This window comes from Scardinius erythrophthalmus, assembly GCF_964197995.2.
Source record: "Scardinius erythrophthalmus genome assembly, chromosome: 9".
NCBI classification, from domain to species: domain Eukaryota; kingdom Metazoa; phylum Chordata; class Actinopteri; order Cypriniformes; family Leuciscidae; genus Scardinius; species Scardinius erythrophthalmus.
In genome coordinates, this window is record NC_138229.1 from 8,593,213 (window position 1) to 8,617,519 (window position 24,307).

Here is a 24,307-nt window from a genome sequence, read left to right on the forward strand (position 1 = left end):
CCATACTATTGTTTATATCATTGCATATTTTATACGGTTTCAGGTTTTGGGAAATAAGTAGCAGGCAACATACATGCAGCACAAAGTTAGTAGTTCACTAGTATTCCATTTCAAACACAGCCAAAGCCATCATCACAATTCAGTTAAGCAATCACATTCTGCCCTTAAAGCAAACCAATCTTTAACGGCTTCAAAATAAACACACTGGCAGACAGTATAATGCCAGTATGCTAATGGAGTGTCACGTTTAAAATAAAGTGACTGGGTTCACTTTGGCTAGGTCTTTCCAATCCCATGAAGTGGCTTTGAAGTGCGAGTAAATGTTAGTTTGACTTAACGTGTGATAAATGGACTTAAAGTTTAAAGCTAAGAGCATGTGTGTGTATGTGTGTCAGTGACAAATGTACAAACAAAATTCTGCCAAAAAAGTTCCCATTTCCAAACCCTCATTCAGAAACTACAAGATAACAGCAGCCTCAGAAACACTTTGTTCAGACACACGGCACCAGAAGAATCTCGCAGAAGTAGTGAACTTGCCTGAACTTTCAGGATTTCCATGAGATTTCAGATTTTCTGCAAAAAATGCCTGCTAAAATGAAATACAACAGCCTTACAGCAAGTGTTGGGGGAAATGCATTACAAGTAAAGCAAGTTATGTAATCAGACTACTTTTTTTCCAAGTAATGAGTACAGTAAGTAACACATTACTTTTTTAATTTGCAACAAAATTTCTCAGTTACTTTTTTCAAACAAGAAACGCAAGTTACTTAATTTTCCCATTTATTGACTGACACCTCTCCTGTCCCCATGTTGAGAGAAATCATGAGTGAGGTGTGTGCGCTGTGTGAGAATGATGGTTATTGTAGTTCTAGAGTAAAGGTAAGCATGTATTTACTATCTAACTTGCATAAAACAGATTCAGTATTCCTCAGTGAAATGCAAACTCAGAATATTATGCAAACCTGCAATAATTAAATAGGTTAAAGGTAGGGTAGGCAATTTTAGAGAGGCTAGCAATAGCAAGCTAGCTTTGAAAGCATTAGAACCCACCCTCCCTTCAAAGCGTTCTCCAAAGTCATGCCTCTTCCAAAACACAAGAATGCTCACAGCCAGAGCTGAGTCTGCAAAGCGTCACAAGAGACGGCGTTAAACTACCTCATGTCTCAAAGCACATAACGATGTTTTATTAACAACATTCAGAAGGAGCACATTCAGATAATCAACCAATTTAACGCAAGATGAGCACGTTCAGATATTCAATTAAGTACGATATGAGGGTATATATACAGCTGACTTACCACTGTCCCACGACAGTTTTTCCTGCATCCATCCACAACCCCAATTCCTCTCTCTCGATTATTACTAACCCAGCCAGGGATGGGGGAGTACTCTGGTTTCGGGCTAAATTCAGACTAAATGACAACACGCAAAATATGCATAATCTTTGCTCTTTCTGATTATATTTAAGTGCAAACTCGTGAATACAATAATAATGAATGAATAATAGGGGGTGCAATGATACCCTTATGTCATGATTCGATACCAGGGTTGCCAACTTTGGGACTTTGGCTGGAGTGAGACTCTGAGTGTGACTCAGGCGCGGAGAATTTTTTTAGCAACCCTAATTTTAAAAATGTCAGTCCTTGTTTACTTAGTATAAACCCTGATTTATGGGGAAAAAAGAAAAAACGTGTTTTCAAAATGTACAATTAATTTATTGATTGATCGATTGATATAAAAAAATTAAGATAGAGGTGATTAAAAAACAAACATGTAAAACAACAACATCAAAACAATAACCCATCTCGGTAACACTTTATAATAACTGAATGCTATTAATCATTAGTTAAGCATTAGTAAACAGTTAATTCGTCATTTATAAAGCATTAATAGACATTAATAAGCAGTTTATAAATACAGCTATAAATACAGCTATAAATGCTTTGTTCTTGATTTATAAGTATATCTATAATGTGTTTAATAATTGTATTTTCATACTTTATTAATGATCCATTTATCATTTCTAAATGAAGTATTGCATTATTTAAAAAAAATGGTTATTTAGGAGTCGTTAGTGGTTCATTAGTTCACTTAGAAAGTATGAGTAAATGATTAATAAACTGTTTAAATACATATTATTCAGACATATAGTAATAGTTACTAAGTGTGTTAATAAATGCTTTATTAACATGTATTTCTACTGTAATTCAAGGTTAATTCAGGTAGTTATAAAGCATTTAGTAGTGAGCTCATCTAAAGTGAGGACTAGTTATGCCTTGTAAAGCATTTATAAAGGAGATTTAAAGGCTGTTAATATTTCTATGCTCTGTATCAGTGTGTTGTGTTTGTTCCCTTTTTCTGTTTAGAAGAGAAATGAGCCTTTAAATCTCCTTTATAAATGCTTTACAAGGCATAACTAGTCCTCACTTTAGATGAGCTCACAAAATAGTGAACTGACCACTACTAAATGCTTTATAACTACCGAAATTTACCACATTTACTTGCACTTTCTAAGTGATCTTATTAATCAATGACAACACCTAGTTTGTAAATAATGGTAAATAATGTAACTGGTTTGTAAATAATGCTATACTTCATTTAGAAATTATAAATTGATTATTAATAAAGTATGAAAATACAATTGTTAAACACATTATAGATATGCTTATAAATCAAGTATAAAGCATTTAAAGCTGTATTTATAAACTGCATATTAATGTCTATTAATGTTTTATAAATGATGAATTAACTGTTTATTAATGCTTAACTGATTATTAATAGCGTGCAGTTATTATAAAGTGTTACCGAAATCTCAAAACAAAAGGGACACATAATAGTTACTCCACCTCCCCAGAAAACCACAACACAAGTTTCACACATTAGGCCTGTTGTAGCCTGTGCCACAGAGTTGGCCTGCTTCACCAACTCTGCAGGAGCTCGTATCTGAAGCAGGGTTCAATCCGTTCATGAACGTTCATCGCGTCTGTCATGTGACAAATGAACGAAAGACTCGGAAGGTAAAGTAATTATTTATGTACCCTGTAAATTATTTTTGACTGCATTATAATGATTTCTTAATTTAGAATATGATAAAGACTGCGTATGTGGATGTGTTCATGGAATTTGGCTGTTAAAAGTATAACATTTAAGCCCCTTAAATGAACGAAATGACTCGAAAAAAGATTCGTTCATTTTAATGAACGAGGTAGAACAAGCGAGTCAGTAAAATGATCCGAACTTCCCATCACTCACAGGGTGCCATTAAGTGACAGTCTGTTCCTGGTGTCAGTCTTGTTTAGGCCAATAACTGAAAAGGTTCGCTCAGCATCCGCATTTGACTGTGGCCGACTCAACACAATCTGGGCAACCTTTCATAATTTGGGGAATTTTAAAATGCCACTTGCCCGATTTGACAAAACGTAATTTGTACCATGAGCCTATTTTTATTGAGCAAATAACGCACATCAGACAAGGTTTGCAACTATAGTTGAAGTCTGTACTCTCGGCACACAGACTGATTAGGCAAGGCTACGTCTGTAGTGACAAGGCACACCATTTTATTATCTGCTTACCTTGATTATCATCCAAACTTTCAAACGCGCATCAGACAGTGGGCTCCGACCATAGAAAGTATATAAACGGCTCCGACTCCGAACCTAGCTTCGAACTCTCTCTGAACTTTTCACACTCAACTGACGGATCAGTTTTCAGCTAATCAACGAACAGAGAAGACTGCAGTGAGAACGTTGTAGGCAGATGTTACAGCTGTGTGCCTTAAACTCCTCTTCTTTCATTAATACGCTGTGGTCTAGTATAGTCTTCAACAGAAAATTAACGGATTGAGAGGGGAGAAACATGGATTTTGGCATGACATTTCTTGCGTGTGCGTGAGAGCATGAGATTGATGCTGAAAGCGTGAGAGTCACCGTCACGCCAGATGCGTGAGAGTTGGCAACCCTGCGATACATATCACGATACTGAACTCATAATACAATATTATTGCGATACTCCAAGACATATGATAAAAGGTTAACAAAAAATTTACTGTTGATTAAAATGCTAAATTTGGTATTACATTGGGTGTGGAAATGAATAGGCTTGGCCTTAGTGCTGGAAACCCAATGCACAACACAATGGTGACACCAGAATAAAAATATAATTCTGAAGCTGAAAATACAGAACTATTTTAGATGAATATGCTTGCACTATGTCACTGACAAGATATATTTAAAATAATGTAAGCCACTTTTTACTGGTAACATAAGACATTTGGCATTATCAGGACCCACAAATATTCCCCCATTACAATATTATACATAACATTCAAAATTCAACTTGCCAGCAGCCATTTCATCCTGTAGCCCAAGACTGGTTGACCACTGAACCTAAGCAGGGTTGAGCCTGGTCAGTACCTGGATGGGAGACCTCCTGGGAAAACTAGGTTGCTGCTGGAAGAGATGCTAGTGAGGCCAGTAGGGAGTACTCACCCTGTGGTCTGTGTGGGTCCTAACGCCCCAGTAAAGTGATGGGCACACTATACTGTCAAAGAGTAACGTCCTTCGGATGAGACGTTAAACTGAGGTCCTGACTCTCTGTGGTCATTAAAAATCCCAGGATGTCCTTTGGAAAAAGAGTAGGGCTTTAACCCTGGCATTCTGGCCAAATTTGCCCATTGGCCCCTGTCCATCATGGCCTCCTAATCATCCCCATAAATATACTGATTGGCTCTATCACTCTGTCTCCTCTCCACCAGTAAGCTAGTGTGTGGTGGGCGTTCTTGCACAATATGACTGCCATCGCATCATCCAGATGGATGCTGCACATTGGTGGTGGTTGAGGAGATCCCCCCTTCCATATGTAAAAGCGCTTTGCGTACCTAGAAAAGTGCTATATAAATGTAACGCATTATTATATTTAGTAGTTTAATGTCATCACACAGTAATTTTCATTTTGGGTGAGCAGATTGTCACTATCCACGATACATGTTGCATTTTTGTATTGCGATGTATTGTGACATGACATATGAAGTGCACCGCACTGAAGGAAAAGAAGGTTTGCCAGATGTAAAGCAGCACAATAATCATTTTCCTTTGAGTATCTTGTTTTCATAATCTTTGGAAGCGAAAATAATTTTTTCCTAATCTCACAGCCCTACTATAGCGTACAATTGAAACTATGCACACTGATACCCACCGTGGCAGTTAGCCTGGGCCCATGAAGTTGAGCATAGAGAATGGCCTCCTCAACTTGACCTCTGATCCCCAGCAAAGCGAGCTCCAGGTTGTGCGCTCCGGCGACCATGTGTGAGAGATCCTGCAGCACGGTGACGTACTGTCTCCATGGGCTGTGTAACTCCGAGAGGCTGGCCAAGCACCCGCGCATGACGTTGAGGCAGTAGCCACTGCATGCCCGGATCAGGGTGAGCCCACGGCAATGAGAGCAATATTGCATGCGCACCAGAGCGCGCGTGCACTCTTTTGATAACTCCGCAGTCTCCGTAATGTTCATCACCTCTGATCCTACACCGAGCGCCAAGCTGAGCACCCGACCTGCCCGCAATGCATCCGCAAGATCCTTTGCCATCGCTTTTGGGTACGACCCAAAGGGGTTAACGTCCTGCCTCGTCATGCGGAGACAGTCGCCGAGCTGGTTGTTGTCTGAAGTATCTGCGTCAATGCTCGCTGCCATGCCGGGATTGACTATACGAGTGTGGACCAACGGGAAGAGACCGTCGAAGAAACAGTGCACAGCGGTCTCAACGGAGACATTGCCGGTGCCCTGGAGGAAGCGAGATAGGTCAGTAAAGAGGCAGGCGATGTGAGGAGAGATGGACGACATGAGGGAAGAGTACGTGGTCTCGAACAGAGAGGTCAGGTGATTCTGAGAGAATGATATTAGAGACTGGAACGTATCTGAAAAAGAGAGAGAAAAGATTTAAATTAGTGTAAACAAGAGAAAAATCTCAAAATAAGAACATGCACAAATCACACACTCACACACAGTCTCAATACAAAACACAAGAAACATTTGAAGAGAACATTTGTTATTTGTCTAACAGCTTTAAAAGTATGCAATTTCTAAGGATCCGCCTCAATGTCATTCTATTGGTTGAGCATTTACTGAACCATTGGTTTAAGTCAGGGGTTCTCAACTCTGGTCCTCAGGGTCCACTTTCATGCAGAGTTTAGCTCCAACCCTAATAAAACACACCTGAACAAGATAATCAAGGTCTTCAGGATTTCTAGAAAGTTAAAGGAAGGTGAGTTTAATCTAGGTTGGAGCAACACTCTGCAGGAAAGTGGACCTCGAGGGCCAGAGTTGAGAAACCCATTTTGTCAAATGCTGGGCTCAATTAATAATCAAGCTATAGAAAAAGTGGCAATATTCTCAGAGTCATGCTATAGTCAGAATGAGATTGTTTGTCTTGTAGTCTTATAGAGGTGTGTAATGGCTAGACACACACAAGAAAATCAAAATTTCTCTAAGACATGAATTTTTAACATAAGCATATGAAGTTTTGAACTGCTAATAAAAATAAAAAAATAATACAATAAAAAAAACAATTAAAAATAAAATAAAAGGAATTCTATATTAAATGTGAATAAAACTGAAATTAAAGTTCCAAACTTTATTAAAAAAATATAATAATAATAATAATAATAATTATTATTATTATTATTCGACAAAAAAAAGACAAAAAAGGAGATGTCCAGAACTGCATGCTTTTTTACTATTATTTGATTTATTAATTTATTATTTATTTATTTATTTATTGTTTTATTTTTTTATTTTTTAACTTACCTAAAAATATTAGTCAGGGCATGGAAATGAAAAAGAATGATTTGTTCACTTAAAGAATTTGTAAAAAAAAAAAAAAAAAAATCTGAGAAATCAACCTACAAAAATTACTCAGAGAGGTCTCTGCCTTTTAAAGGAATAGTTCATACTGTATGTTTTCCATACAATGAAAGTGAATGGTGACCACGGCTGTCAAGCAAGATTTACAAAGTTATACTGTCAGACTTCCATTGCGGTCTGTTTCTCACACAAAGCTATTGTACTACAGCTTCAGAAAACATGGAATATAGCACACAAGGCATATGTACTACTGTTGTGATGGGTTTTTTTTCTGTCATTTTTCGGAGCTTGACAGACCCTGTGCCAATTCATTGTATCATTGTATGGAAAGAGCAGCATAACCATTCTGTCTAACTTTCTGTTCCACAGAAGAAAAAAATATTAAAGATGCAATGAAACAGAAGTAGAGACAGATCATCTTTTCCGTATTGCGACGGAATCTGAGTGTAACAGATTATCAAAAAAAATAAAAAATTAAAATAGCATGAGGACTTGGTTCTATCCATCAGTTGTTGGTTGGATTTTGAGATGAGCACTGAACTCAAAACCAGAGGAAGATGAACAAGAGTTTTTACAGGGTGGTTTAGAAGGTCAAAACAATTTAAAAAATATCATCATTGTCATCATTATAATGAATTAATTGTTCACAATAAGATATGCATTTAGAAAAAAAACAGGGTTATGTATAACATATAGAGTTAATAACATGTACTGTAACATATAGGGTTAGTTTGACTCCATTGTGACTTTAAAACAAATTAGTGTGAGCAAATGACAACAATTTTCATATAGCTGAACTATTTCTTTTCAATCAGTAACAAAACTTTTGTGCCACAGGAAGGACAAATAAAAGAGGGAAAGGGATTCTGTGGCTCTATTCTGTGGTTTTTCTGTCACCCTCTCTCTCTCTCACACACACACATACAAACACACACGTGCCTAGACTTGTGTTTGGTCAGTGGTTTGTTAATGCAGGAGCTGCCTGTCTATTCAGCTGCGCAGTAGTCGAGCATGACCACACACACACACACACACACACACACACACACACACACACACACACACACACACACACACACACACACACAGGCTGTACCCAGGGTGCCGTTCTCTCTAAGGCCACTGATGTCAGACTGAAGGCATGTTAGGGGATGGAGGAACAGCGGCAACTGGACCGAAACTGAGACCGGTCAACAGACATACATATGAACTCTCACACACACAGAAGCACAGCTCTCCATTTCACTCCATAAGCTGCAGAAGCTTCCATCAGTGCCGTCACAATGGACCAGGACAACAACTAAACTCCACCCAATCACGACAGCTGTGCCGTTCACACAGGATGTGTTCTGGCACTCTTTCTGCACTGTTTTTTTTTATTATTTTTTTATTGTGCATCTATGTACATGTATGTGATACAGACATCTTTATTGCTGCATCGTATTTTTCGGTTTCAGAATCTCATACCATTGCATTATGAAGATGCCATGTTAAAAGTTACACTTTTCGCATCCTTCCCCATTATCACACACAGAGACTGTGGAAGAATTACACTTACCATTTTGACATTATTTTTATTTTTTTCACAATAACCTTACAGAGAGGTCCGTGATGGGAAGAAGAAACAGGAAAGAGATTTGTGAAATGTCACAGATTCAAACTCGTATTGCCCATATCAGCGCCACTGCCTAAAGTGTCGGAGCAGATGCAAACCAATAGGCCACTAAGAAAAAAAGGGAAAGCGAGCATTGTAGAAGGAGAAAGTAAGGAATGGAAAGGCCACTTGCCATCTCCCGCTGTGTGTTCGAGTCTGCATATGAACTGTAAATGTGCATGCATGTGTGCGTGCGTGTGTGTGTGTGTGTGTAGATGTGTGCCCGTATAGGCGAGATGGTTGGAATGAGAGCAGCAAACCACCAGCAGAATGTGCCAGTGTAAGGTTACAGCATTTCAGAGGGCAGCCTCATGCCACGAACGCTCCGTAAAACCACCAGAAGTGGACAAGCAGACGGAGAAGGAGACAGGAGTTGAGAGAGGTGAATTTGTTTGGCTTTGAGGCCTCACACCACAGCTCTGGCAGAAAAAAAAAAAAAAAACCTGGAGTATCTTTTACAAGAAAATACGGTCCCACTTTACATTAAGTGACTTTAACTACTATGTACTAACATTGAAATTAATAATTTGATACAATGGACTTATTGTGTACACACGTTTTTACATTGTACTTATATATTAAAAATACCTGCATGTAATTACAGCTGTAATTAATTTATGTAATTACACTAAACCTACCCATACCACACCTGTCCATAGCCTTACCCATATCACACCTCATTAGCAGCAAAAGTGTTTTACAATACAACATGAACACAATAAGTATTGTACTTATTTTTCTAAGTACATAGTACTTAAAGCCACTTAATATAAAGTTGGACCGAAAATACTATTTCAGTCTATTCTAGTTTAAAAATTCACATTTAATTCAATGTATTTCTCGCTGTTTCTTTTTATTTATTATTAGTGAAATTCCCTAGCAACTTCTGAGACAAAAAGGTTTCTACCCATTTTGTTTTCAGTGTTTACGTCTAAAGACAAGCTTACACGATGTACTTCTGCTCAGATGGAATTAGACAATAATTCCAGAAGAATCAGGGATGATTCTGATGATGAAAATTGGTGTTTAAACATAGGAAGGACGAAGAGAGATCTCCCATGAGAAACCCTACATAAAGGCTGACATTGCTCAGACAAGCACACGCAGCAAACTTAATGTCCTGTACAGAAACCAACAGTGGTCTGACAGCTGGGGAAAAGCTATCTGAAACCATTTGTTGCTCCATTAGTGCTTCACCATTAGAGCAGAACTGCCAGACATTGTTCATTTGATTTGTCAGAACTATTACTGGGCAAATTGCAAAGCTTTAAATGGCTTGTTTGGTTTAGAGAACATGCTACTGATTCTATCTTTCGGTTTGCCCTAAAATTAAGACTCTGGGTATGTTCAGAATGCTACTCATGATATTTTTGTAGAATGCAATATGTAAAATGTAGGAATGCTGCTATCAATCAGCCGCAGATTGGTATCGGTCGATAATCACATTATATTGCTGCCTTCACATGCTATCGGAAATGTCCTACTTCCCACTTCTGAAGTTGTCATTACGAGCCCATCGCATTCAAGTGCTTTGTTGTCGGAAGGGATAGGAATCATGGAGGACACCAGGTTTATTCTTGCCTATTTATTGGGAAAATCTTAATAAAAGCCTAAATGATATTTAGCGTCCCATTCATTGACAAACATAAACATTCACCTCGCTATCTAGATAGTCAGCTTGCTGACAGTTCTGGAATTCCGGTCAAATACAGGCTATATTCGCTGTGTAAAAAACAAACACTTCAAATAATTATTCATATATGTAAATATGCAATACTTTAAAGATAAGACAAGGGATGTAGCTGTTGTGGAAAAAAACTAATAAAGAATAGTAGTCACAGCAGCAGTCGTTCTCCTCTCCGCCATGTTTAAAGTTTATGGCACCCCCAACGCGGGAACTTGGGTATCAAAATCATCCCAAGCTTCCCAGTGGTAAATACAATGTGAGAGGGCATTAATTTAAAATCTTTAACTAGGAAAAACATAATAATTAAAACATAATAAATAATTCCAATAGCATGTGAAGATCGGTAGTCACTAATTTTGGCCGATCTCACGAACTGATGGCATTATGATGACGTAAAAAATTGTAAAAAATTGCCACAGACTTTTGCGCTACGTTCAGCTTTGTAACTTCGCGAAACATTAGTAAACCATGGTAAATCACACATCTTTATTTAGAGTCGGTTGTCTTGATTAAACCGAGCCCACACACAACATAACATGATCTCGAGAAAATCCTCACAGATTGACAGTGGCAGTATACCAACTAAACCACACAGCATGCAAGAGTATACGCTAGTATTCCATTTCCAACATCTCCTCTGAATCCAAATGAGCTCAATGGAGAGAAATAAAGGTTTATAGTGGGAGAATTAATCCCTGTCACTGGGCTCCAGAGGAAAGTAACATTGTACGTTACTGGTTTGTGAGCTGGCGAACTGCAGTGTTGCAGGGATGCCAGTGAGCCAAGATGGGAGCCAGATTTACAGCCATGTAATTGGATGTTATATAGCCTCTTAAGAGGGTCTACTAAAGGCTTTTAGAGATGACTAATCCACCTAATGACCAAGACTCATTTCCTAAACGCACAGTCTGCTGGCGAAAGCATTCAGTCAGATGAGTAAAACCGAAAAAAATTATAGTGGAAAGATAAGATTTAAAAGACAAAGGTGTTTCTGCATCAAACTCTGCTGGAATATGTAAACATTCCCTGATGTCATGCACCTTTTAGTGCACTAAACATACAGAAACTAATGAACACATTTTTGAACTGGATTCAACTGTAAAACTACATGTTTGATCCAGTAAACATGATAAACCACAGTGAGTGACCCACTTTTGTAACGGCCAAGACCCTAAATACAAGGCCATGCTGCATTCCTCAATGACCGCGGTCAGCATTCAGAGCGTTCGAGCGGCTGGCTGGTTCGAGACGTGAAGAGTACATCATCTGTCGATCATCTTCCACCCCAGAAAGCCCCGTAATCCAGCCAAGGGCTTGTGTTTCATACGGGTCAGATGCAGATATGAGTTCATCACCTCTGTAGGGGGGCTATAAAATCCCACTTTAATTAGTGACAATACATACGTCCCTGTCCTCTGACTAAAACAGCTGTGATGAGAAAACACGTCACATTACCAAATGCAACTTCAGCATGAGAAGCTGAAGAACAGAGAGCAATGAGATTGAAAAACAAGATGGAGAATTAATTGAAATGAAGAGAACATGTCTGCTCTGTGCTGATAAACAATTTTGTTGATTTTGTTGCTACAAGATTTTGTTGCTTGTTGCTACAACTAGACATTGGTGATATTAAGTGTACAAAGCACTCATTGGACTAATGGTTGGCTTAAGTTCCAACACACAGATGCGAGATATATATATATATATAAAAATTATAGTATAAGTTACTGTTTTTTATCTTTGTAAACAATAATAATCCTCTCTCTCAATAAATAAATTAAAATGACTGAACCTAAACATTTTAGTGTTAAAATTAGGCCTCTTTTTGTCATGTGTCACTGGATTTCAATCGGTGTGAATACTAAAAAGTTCTTCTTAAACCATTTAATAAATGAGACAAGTTTACACGTTGTCGACTATATCAGTGAAAGGCCGTTCATTTAACTGCTCTCAAGAAAATTTGCCAATTAAAGGCATTCTTTTGCACCATACTGAAATTAATGACTCTACTCAAATCTGAACCCTGAGTTCAGAAATGCTCTGTAAACAAACATGTGAGCACATAAGGTTAAATCAACAGCACTTAATGCTACACATTAGGAGACAAACTAGACGTAACCACCTGTCTAAAACTGCAGCAGACTTCAAATCCCCTCCCCTCAGCAGCATCTTTTCTGTCAGAAGGGAAACAGGTGGAGGGTGCAGAGGAATGTTTCACCAATATCTCTCTCATCAGATTGCAATTAAAATGGCTGCACCGTTATATCAAAAGTCACTAAGACACAATTCCTGAGATGCCGGATGTAGTGTGTGTGTGTGTGTGTGTGTGTGTGTGTGTGTGTGTGTGTGTGTGTGTGTGTGTGTGTGTGTGTGTGTGTGTGTGTGTGTGTGTGTGTGTGTGTGTGTGTGTGTGTGTGTGTGTGTGTGTGCATGTGTTTGTTTGTGTGTGTGTGTGCCAAAAAACTGTGCTCTCTAAAAGATAAAGAGATCGGCTTGTCTGGTTAAGGTGAGTGACGTCTGTCTCCAGATTGCTGAACCCGATAATTTATCCAAACACCCCAATCATCATCGTTCACTTTTGGACTCGCAGTCAAGAAACAATGCAGTAAATTACTGTATAAAAGCAAATTGTTTCTGGAAAACACCTGATTTGAAATATTTCTGTTGCCCATAATTATATGCATGTGTGTCTTTAGTCTTGAGGAAAAAAATCTTCAAGCTTGAAACACAAATGCAAAGTTTTTAAACCTACATGGATGCATTAATTTGATCAAAAGTGACAGTAAAGACATTTGTAATGCCACAAAACATATCTATTTCAAATAAATGCGGCTATATATTGAGTATAAATCAGACACTTTGGAAAAGAGAGAGAGAAAGACGGGAAGAGGAATATTTAACAGAAGGACTGATGATCCCTTAATTCTGAAATGAAAAATGCTTTTCTCTTCCAACAGAACACTTTCTTCTAGTGCCAGCTGTTCAGACATCTCAAGCATGTTCTGTGATGATTGGTGGCAGCTTTTTCTCCTGAAAAACGGTTCACCATGCTGTTGGAAAAGACTGAACAACAGGAAATTAAACCACCATCTCTTCTCTGTCTCTCCCTCCCAGTATTAGGACAACCTAATGATTTTGGAAGAGAAAAGGGTGGAGAGTTTGAGCCATGATTGGGTTTGGATCGTGTGTTTGGTTGTCCATTTCAGTCTGAGGTAATGAAGTGAATAATGAGACATGAAGCAGCTAGACGCGAACCTAAAAGCCGTGTGAAAGTGGCTGCAATGACACTCTGGAGATGATACCACTCCCTTTCTCCTCAGGCGCCCCCTGGCCTAAACACTACTTGTACTCCTATTTCCTGTTTTTTTCCCTTTCAAACATCTTTCTTTAGTAGAGTTTTCTGGGGTAAGCATTACTATTACTATTATTGCCCATGCTTTGAGCCCTGTCATACACCTGGCACAATGTGGCGCCAAGCGCGACGAAAGTGTTTTTTACTAGTTTCAGCCCGACGCAGTTATCATTTTCCACATCCTGCATCACATTGTTTAAATAGCAAATGCATTTGCGCCTATTTGTGCGCTGGTCTGAAAGCGAGGAGTGTTCAGGCGAATTGTTGGCACGTTGTTATTTTGAGGCAACTGAAATAGACTGCGCCATTGACCAACAAAAACCTGGTCTAAAGTCAATGGCACAGTATTTATTTATTTTTTGTTATTTAAAGGGCGCATTAGTAATGTGTGCCTATAGGCGGGTCCACAACACGCGTACACTCTGCTTATTACACACACAGGGACGTGCAGCGGCACACAAACTAGCAAAATATTACAAATAAAAGGATTACAATGTAAAAGATTAATATTGTGTACATAAGGATATGATGGAATCCAGCTTGTCCCGTAGATAGTCTGTTTGCGCACTTTAACCTCGCACACGAGCAGTTCCGTTTCCTCTCTGGAGAAGCGTTCAGTCTTTCCACTTGCAAATTCCGTCATGTCAATAGCGAATCCACCATGGCGCGAGAGCAACTGGCTTTTAAAGGGAATGGGAGATGAGACTCTGATTGGTTTATTGCACGTTACGCCCAAAACACACTTATTATTCATTAAGAGAATAGCGACAACCCTTTTTGACCATGCGCTGGGTGCACCGACCATTTTTCCCGTCGTTGAACTAACAAAAGTGGATCGGACACGTCCTAAGTGCACTTGCGCCGTGCGCTTTAGACCACGCGATTAGATCGTTAAAATAGGGCCCTTAGAGTTAGTGCCATGATGGTCAACCAAATCAAAAGCAGGTCTACCATCTGGTAGTTCAGTTGATTAACCATCTAGACAAGATTAGACCAGCTAATGTAATGCATCTATGTAAAACCAATGAACTACCACCTAAAACTTTTTTTTGTCCTTTTTTACTTGTACAGAAAGTTTCACTCACTTGTTTTGTTTGTTTGCCCCACACAATCTCTCATCTGACGTTGGACATTTCCAGACAAATTGCATTTTATTTTTTCTCTCTGAAGTGCTCAGCATGCGGTCTTTAGGGTAACGCAGACAGCTGGGTCACTCTAAATATTTCTTTAACCTTTGTTGAACAACAAAAGCATTCGTTCTGTCCTATACGGCGAACAACAGGCTAGCATCATTCCCAGAACACCGGCGTCCATCTCACGACAGCTGGACAGCAGGGGCCGGATGGGATGTTTAGAATCCATCCATTCCACTGTTACCATGGGAATGACATAGCAGGTGCATTGCGTGTGAGGCTGAAGCCACTAGATTTGCTCAGAGGTACGGTATGAGCATCACTTCCTGTCCCAAGCCCACTCACCGCTGACATCAGGCTTTGGGTTTGGGTCAACCCGTCAGTTCAGGCCAAACTGCCGCTCTCTCTCAATCCTTTTCTTTTTATTTTTCTCTTTAGTGGACACAAGTTGTGTTCCAGCGCCAGCTAAGGAAGTAACATGGCAAGCTCAATTAGTCAATGGATAAATCTACCCTCCAAAAAGGCCAAATGATCTTTGGGAGGAGGACGTATAAGAGGAGGGGGATTCCTCTGAGACTTTAAGAGTCATGCGATCACTGATGAAGACAAGGGAAAGACGAATAACAACAATGGGAAAAGAGAGAATAAAGGCCAGACAGAATGAAAGACTGAATGAGAATGAGTGAGAGAGAAGGGTTTCCCCAGAGCACAACTGGCATGATGCCACCAAGAAGGCGTCTACTATACTGTCACTGCTAAGCAATTATGAGGTTTCTACCAGCACTTTCCATGAATACGATACGCCTTAGTGTCCTATGAAATTTTTTAAAGAACTGGAGGCCCAAATCCCATGACTTACGCTGTGAGCGGCATCAGATTTGTTCGATAAGTGAAAAGAGATGCAAGGGTTTGCTGTCTAACATGCCCAACTTAAATTAAATCTTATATAAAAGTGTTACCCAAATTTTGAACAGTCAACAGTCTGTGCTGCCAGATGGTGTAGTTAAGACATCTACAAGCAGGGGCAAAAAGGGCATGCTAGACAGCAAAACTGTGCACCTTTTTTCAGAGATGATTTGTTGACAGAAGCAATAATTACTTCAGATTTACAGATGATTACTTGTGGAAATTGCCACTAAATTTCACACAAATCTATTTTCATTGAGCAGCATTCCAGAGTTGTGTGTAAACGTAAACATCTGAGTTTCTCATCTTCTCTTGCCTCTTCTCTACTCTCCTCTATCTAAAGACTTTAAGCAACATCCATCTGTTATTTTGCACCTCTTCAAACCTCTGAGGGAAAATTGAGGACATACTGATATAGAAACACTCACTCGTGCACTTACCCATTGCCACAGGGAGAAAGACGATTAGTCACTGTCATTACGAACCCCAGTGAGGAAAGGCCTGACTGCTGCTCCTGGGACTGCCTTCACTTCATTTTTTCCCTTTCTTTGGCTCTGTTCAGAATGGCATTCTATCATACCATCAAACATCAGAATGAACAAATAAGTTTGGCAAAATGTGCAGTTTAAAAGCAGAGTGGAATTCTGTATCTCACAATGCAATGCACTAGACTTTTCTATGTGACAAATGAACAAAAAGCAATATGAACCATGTGAATTTATTTATCAAAAAAATTGTTTTTACACAATTTAATTAGGAAAGTAAAAAAAAAAAAAAAAAATTTTTTTAAAATATACAGTAATGTATAACAAAAGTATACAGTATGAACCATATTCAGGGTACACACTAGACTAGGGGAATTTAAAAAAGACAAATTTAGACAAATGTGCTTATATTTTTATATTTTGAGTTATGTTAATTTCCCTATGTACTTTTGTCATTTTATTAGCTTGTCATTTTTTTATATATTGCTATTTATCTTCAATTTATTTTATTTCAGATTTAGTTTTGGTTAGTTTTATAATGAATTTTTACTTAATTACTTCATTTTAGTGCTTCAAATTAAACTTATTTCAGTTTATTGCCAAGGTAACATTTCTAAATTTCAATTAGTTTAAGTTTTTCAACTAATATTTAGATTTTATTTTATTTCAACTGTTTCAATTAACAAAAATGTTCTTAATAGTTTTAGTTTTATTTACGATGATAAGTATCTTTCGATTGTTAAGTATTTAATTCACTGGATCATTAAAAATAAATTACCACATAATAGTAAGAATACAGTTTTAGTTATAAATATCTGCAAAACATAACCATATCATGATATATACAGTTACTGTGATAAAAAAATTACTGGTATTAAAAAACAAGATTCTGGTCATACCCGACCCAAGAAGATGGTATGTTTAATTTGACAAATTAATTGAAGGCTGTAAGGAAAAGATTCAATGTACAAAATATTATGGGAAATTTAGATGCAAATGTTAAAACTCTACAACTTACATAACCATACAGTATTTCATTCCAAATATGGCCTCTGAATCCAAGTTTAGCAGAGAGGAATAAAACAGAGACAGGGTCATTTAATAAACATTCCAAACAAAGCTTTTGTCTATTAAACTTTTTCTCACGGACAATGACTCAACATCCCAGTTTCTCTTTAATTCTGTGATTCCTTCTTAGTCTGAGATGATCAGAGCACACATTATCCTTAATAACTCCTTAAATCCTTTATTACTACAAACATACCCACTGTCACGATGAAGCTAGATAATTAGAATCAACTGTCTACTGAACTTCCTTAAACGAGATCCCCCACAAATGAGAAGAGACAGATTCACACACACCGACAGAAACCTAAACAAACACATGCCTTCTAACTATACTCTTATCGTAATGATAGAAAACCTAAAATCATATTATGTCTGCACGCCACAGGCTAATTATTAATCCAGGTTGGAGACATTCTCTCTTGCAGTCTCTTGTATTGTTTACAGAAAAAATTCTCACAATCATTGCAAATATGTAGCAATATATACATTTTATACATTATTCTTAAAGGGATAGATCACCCAAAATCTGTCATTATTTACTCACCCACGTGTAATTTCAAAAATATGTATGACTTTTTCTTCTGCAGAAAACAAAAGAAGGTATGACCAACCAACATTGGACCCTCATTTACTCACCCTCAAGTTGTTCCAAACCTGTATAAATTTCTCTCTTCTGCTGAACACAAAAGAAGATATTTTGAAGAATATGGCTAACCAAACAGTAGATGGGCCCCATTGACTTCCATAGTGTTTTTTCCCACTGTTTGGTTACCCATATTCTTCAAAATATCTCCAGAAGAAAGACATTCATGCAGGTTTGGAATAACTAGAGGCTGAGTAAATGGTGACAGAATTTTCATTTTTGGGTGAACTATCCCTTATACAAGCAAACACTGAGGCATTTTAAAAATATATCTTCTAAAGAAGTTATAGATCTTATAAGTTATAGACATTATGAGTCATTTACTCACCCTTGTGTAGTTTCAAAGTCATAGAGCTTTGAAACAACATGTGGAGCTAGAGTAAACGATGACTCAGAAATGTTGAAATGTTAATTCTTGGGTGAACTATCCCTTTAAGGCGAGCATCTTAAGATCCGGTGTTTTCAGCCTTTCAGAGGTTCTCAGTAAATGCTCCATCTCTGTGAATTCAACATGCATTTGGGATGTAAAGTTTCACATTTGCATAATTTCCAACATTTCTGTGTGGACAGAACTTTATAGCATTTCACAAGATTTCTAATGAGCATTTGTAAACCTGTTGTCACCAAAACATAAAGGTCTTCCTGCAGTTTTATGTCAAAATAAAAGCTTGAGGGTTTAACTATTGAAAGTGAATGAATTAATGAATAAATGAATGAATGTCTATACAATAATTTTTGTTACATGTTAGGCACAACCAATTTTCCTCACTAACCCTGATCCATGCAGAAACTAAAGAACAATGGTTGAGAATCTATAAATCACTATAGAGACTATAGATTTCTCAGTCTTTCAAACACAGACACCAGACACACACACATCAGCAGCCGTAAAAGGCGATCAGCTCCATTGTTTGAACATTCCTGATTACTGCATGTGACCTGTCGACGGGAAACCTTCTTCGCATATCTCTGCATTCGAGACACAACCATTAGAAACACTTAAGTGGAATGCAGTGAACAATCTGCGCTGTCTTGTGGATATGTTGCCAAAAGAAAACGGGCTGGGAAAGACAAAGGGATGATTGAAGAGCATAACTGAAAACTATGTATGTGGTTTGCACCCTTCTTGTGAGATGCAGAATGTGTATGAGTATGTGTCCATTTCTGTGGAGTTACTGTGGCCGCAGATCGTGTTAAAATGAGCGTATCGTGAGTGCAGGACTGAAATAGTGTATGTGAGAACTCATTCATTCACACCAAAGCTTGATACTCATGAATGAACTGACAGAAGACCTTAATAACAACCGGTGCTCTCTGCCAAAGCACACACAAGGCTGCATACGACTGAGATTCTTTAAAGCCCCACTGCCGATTATGGTTTGGCCACTGGGTTCGACACTCGTGAGAGTGTGGGCAAGTACTCTAAATTCCCCTTCTAAAGAATGAATGCAGTAAAACCCAACCAAACCTCATCGAAGTAGACTTCATAGAACATAATCTAACATAATTAATTTAAGACTTTAAATGCTTCTGAATGTTTGCAGCTAGTTCATATTTTCCTAAAAGACACATCTGGGGCTTTAATCAAGACGATGAGAAGAGGCTTCCTGTTCACATACAACCAGCGCCAGTCTCTTCTAATCACAATATGCCAAACCACATGGGGGAAAAAAACACTATGCCATTTCTACCAATTAAACAAGTCAAACTACGGTCAACAAAGAGGTACACAGAAACAGTTAACCCGTACATTTGCCATACATCCATCCAAATCCAGGTTCATTAGAAAAAAAGAGTGCCTGTGGCAGCATTTCTGTAAAATATTGCAGAGTTTCTTGCACATGTTGTGACCATTTCAAAGCGAAATATCAATGTACTAATGTAATAAAAACAAGGTTTTATTACATTGGTTGTTTTAGATATCTAGAAAGTTCAGTGAGTGGCGCAAAAATGTTAATGATCTATTGCATTTTAAAATCACATACCATCTACACTAAATCCTACCCTAAACCTATACTATAACGTAAACAAAAACAAACATGAGATATAAATACATATACTGCAGTTCTTAAACTCTTTAATTGTGACTCGTGTTTCAATTAACTCGTACCCATGTGCTCCACATCGCAAGTACAATGCTGCACCAGGTGAGTTAAAAGCAAAGTCCTTTTAGGCAAGTCGTGCCACTCGGCCGCCATCTTGGCAACGCCTCCGGGCAGCTATTTCGGACTAACAAGACCAGGCTCCTATCTAAATGAATGGGCAGAGAGTCAGAACTGCACTTTCACTGGTCACCGGGACATAAAAACTGCATGTATAGAAACAGCAGTAAAATATGATAAAAATCGCTGAAAAAGTTTGATGACTTTGCCCCAAAATAAGTTTTAAAACGCCTTTTTCCCCACAGGTTATACTTTTACTACGCATGCGCAAGGATTCACGTTCACGACACCAACTTCATTCACGTCTCTATCCGGAATGCCGGTGTTGTGCCAAGCACTTAAACAATTATATGTATTTAAATGTCTGAAACCTAAAATAAACATTATGTGGTTAAAAACACTGAACAAGTGATATAGCCTATGACAAGCGCTGAGTGCGTCCGTCTTTGGCTCAGCGCCAGCCACAGCGCGCAAGCACAGGTTGAATATGGCAGTTATGTCACGTCACTGTACATTCGCTCCTTAGTGGTCAGCTGCTGACTGTTAAAAGCAGATGATTGGCTTTCCAGCGGGAGGGGCGGGACATGTGCATACAACCGCCATCTTTGCCGTTACGGGTTTTCCTTATATAGTTGTATTGAGGATTGAGGAAGTGGCATGTCTCATATAAATTGTCTCTGGTTAAAAGCCATATATGGAGATTGTTATGTGTTGTTCGTGTCAAAATGTATTAGTTTACAAATTATACATTAATAGCATTTAAAGGTCATTACATGGTGTAGTGCAGGTAACCGCATGAAAATAAGGGCCAGATTTTTGGACACAGTTATTTTTGCGGCTGAATTTATCACATTTGCATTTGTAGGAGTTTCCCTTTCAGACAACATTTATGGGAGGATAGTATTTAAATGAATGAGATTTACTCAGGTTTAAGCTAGTCAATTTACTGGTATCTGTGCCATTTCCTAACGTCCAAAAAAAGAATGTCTTAACCCATTTTGCGTCTGTGAAATTAGTAGATCATCTGCACCTGATTATCAGCGGCTCTGCTTGTTTGCGACTCTACGATAATGCTCCAGTGCTGCTTTTAGTAGACTGAGTTGGTCATTATGGAAATGATCCCGCTGCGTCTGTGTTCATTAATTTGCATGTCATCAGTAGATCACGCGCAGAACTTTCCACTCCCATCTGTGCTTTTATGGAATTCCACTCTCACGCTAATTTGGTCTATTTAGCTAATCTGGCCCTGTGTCTTTATTAATCAATAATCTTCCCCCATAATCATTATTTTTCATGAAAAAGGATAAAAAGTGTTGGAGTTTTACTGCCGCTAGTGTTCATTTCAGCTGGAAACTGCAGTGAATTGTATGTATAAGTACATTTTGTACCTACACATATATAGAGGCAATTTTTCCAATGAGCTTATGTTGCTCTATCCATATAAATTCATCCATTTATCCATTCCTGTATCCATTCTACAGTTTTTATTTATCCATTCATTTCACTTATCTATCATCCATTCATCCCTCTACCATCCATTTATCCATCCATTCATGCATCCATATACCCTGGAAGGCGGCGGCATGTGCAGAAATGAGATATTTCAGCTCAAAGCTGTATGATCTGATGTTCTGGGTGGTGTCTCTCAGGACTGCCGCTCTGTAGCTCTCTTCCATTCTTCGCGTACAACATGATGGCCCAGTGTGCTTGCACACCGACAGGTCCACATCTACAATAAAAGAGAAAAAAGTAACAGCACTTGTTAGACAGAAGTTGTACAAATCACATTAGTGACACAATAAAAACATAAAATAAACCTGCCTTGCACCAATATGACCATTCACATGCATTCATCCAACTTAATACATAGCAGTTGTGGCATTGAGTGTTACTGAGGCTTTGCCTTGTGCATTGGAGAGATCTGGCAGGTGAAAAGATAGTATAATGAAACCTGAACCTCAGAAAGCTCTTGCACTCTCTTCATGGCTGAAACATAATTACTCAGGATGCACCACGTGCTTTGGGTCCCAGAAGGGTTAAGTCAGTTAAAGCGCATTGAACCCCATGCCCGATGCCCCCACCAGTCTAGGCCTTGCATGGGTATTTGTATTCCCAATAGTCTATATGAACTGTGCAAATGAAAACAAAAACAAGAATCTTTTAAATAACATGACATGCTGTAAAGCTGTATTTTAACACACAAGTGGAATAAGGGTTTCTGAATTTTCCATTGCATACATTTCGAAATGGCTTCCAAGCAAACTTTCCTAAATGGGAAACTCACTCAACAGACACATCATGATACATTCTGAAATATTCCAATTCATTGTCACTCGTTATACACAACATTATGAAACGACATGAAATGTTCGCTTACTGTTTCCATAGTTAATTAAATGACAGATTCCAGGTTTAAAAAAGAACCAGCCGCTTTCATTTATGAATGAGTATAAATATATCTTTAGAATAACGTGCCTCAAACTACATTTTTACAAAACGCCAAAAACCTATACATACACTTTCCAGCTGAAAAAAAAAAAACTATTTCTTTTTTTACACAAAATTATGATTACAGGCCAGGGCAGATTACTGATTAATAAAGACTTATTTTCACACAGTTCCTTGCACAATATCTCAAAACACTTTTGCTGCATGATTTGTAATGTAAACTAACACATTTTGTTGAGTCTATTAACTTTGTTAAAGAAAGAGAAACACACAGTAATGGAAAAAGTGAGATATGCAGACTGTCTGTTCATGATGACTGATGTTAGGCCTGTGAGGAAGCTTCATTCCATTTCCATGCTGTACAGACGTCCGCTATGCACTTTAGAGACTCAGGTCACTACTGTGACTCACAGGACATTATTGAAGAACTATCTGAGATTGAGTTTCAGCTGTGTGGGCAGACAGACCTCGTCTACATCAGGTCATCAAATACAAGTAAAAACCACAAGCACCTGCTCCGTAGGATGGTGTAAATAACAGTGGTCAGATTTTAAGGACACACACATACAGGTACATGTGACATGATCACAAATCCACTGCTGACATGACATGCCTTAGGGATGATGGAAACATATTGACCTTTAATAAAAAAAAAGAAAAAAAGAAACTGTGACAGCAGCATTACTAATTATGGTAGTACTTATTACGTATTACTAGTCATAATACGCTTAAATTATCTAAAGATGTGGAAAACACACATGGAGAAATAAATAGTATAGAACAGGCATTTTCAAATTGGGGTTTGGTGGCTAGGGATTTTAGGAAGTCTAAGAGACAAGTTTTGTGAAAAAATATTTAAAAATATATATATTTTATTTAGTACAATGCAATTCAATGAAATTAAAAGTCAATAAATAAATAAATAGTGTTACCTAACCCAAACCCTAAATTTTGTTGATCACTTTTAATATTTAAATAAATTGTTTTTAATTGACTGAACACTCTCAGAAAATGTGGTACAAAAGTTGTCACTAGGCCGGTCCCCTTTCAAAAGGTATTCATATGTACCATTTAGGTACTTGTATAAGGTACAAATTATGCACTCTATAGGGGTAATAAGGAACAAAGGTGTACCCTTTGAAAGGGTACCTCACCAGTGACCACTTTTGTACCTTTTTTCTGAGAGTGAAGAAAATATATAGCTGGAATTTTCCTTAACAAAATGTTTGAAAAACCCTGGTCTAGAAGACTATCTGAAACCATCCCTGTCATCTGTCTTTCTCCAAGTCTTAATTAAGAGATGAGGGAATGAATTCAGCCCCTGGTGAGTAAATTAGGACCTCAGCAGGAGTCTGTGGTTCTGCCTGAGTGGACACTTCCTTATTCTGGGGTTCAAACTTAGCCAACCTGATCCCATAATCACCTTCAGGTGACAAAAACCATTCATTTGATTGGCTGGATTAAGTCTTTATTCCGTCCTTTTTTGTAACATCACAATGACTACCAATGACCAAAATTCCGACTACTGGTAAACCAGAACGAGTTGTGCAGAACCCAAACATGACATCTTCAGTATATGGAATGAAAATGTTATGGTTTATTTAGGTTAAGAAGACTTAAGCAATTTCCTGATGCTTGAAGTGCAGAAGCAATTTATAGGAAAGGAAAGTCATTAAAGTAGACGGCAACCCAACTGATTTAACCCCTGGCTCCCCCCAAGTTCTTCTGAGGAAGCTCTCGCTGCTTTGAAGTGCTGGCATATGCTGGAACCAGCAGGATATTTACCCACAACTGATGTGCTGTTTTTGGGATGAACCATGTGGAAAGAAAACATCTCTCTAAAGACCTGGGCAGCACACCTGCATTTCTCAAAGCCACAGGCGTGCGGCTCCAGTGTTTGGCTTTGTGGAG

At 38.2% G+C, this 24,307-nt stretch overlaps 1 protein-coding gene across 4 annotated transcripts in view; it reads right to left on the minus strand.

Annotated features, from left to right (window-relative positions):
* The window catches only part of gpc5c (glypican 5c), a 121,758-nt gene that overhangs the window by 88,671 nt on the left and 8,780 nt on the right, over positions 1–24,307 (minus strand). For all 4 annotated transcript variants that reach the window (XM_081374592.1, XM_081374593.1, XM_081374591.1 and 1 more), the window contains exons 2-3: positions 21,516–21,677; positions 5,194–5,912 (exon numbers count right to left, since the gene is read on the minus strand). In XM_081374592.1, coding sequence (XP_081230718.1) covers positions 5,194–5,912; positions 21,516–21,677 — 881 coding nt within the window. The remainder of the gene's footprint in view (positions 1–5,193; positions 5,913–21,515; positions 21,678–24,307) is intronic.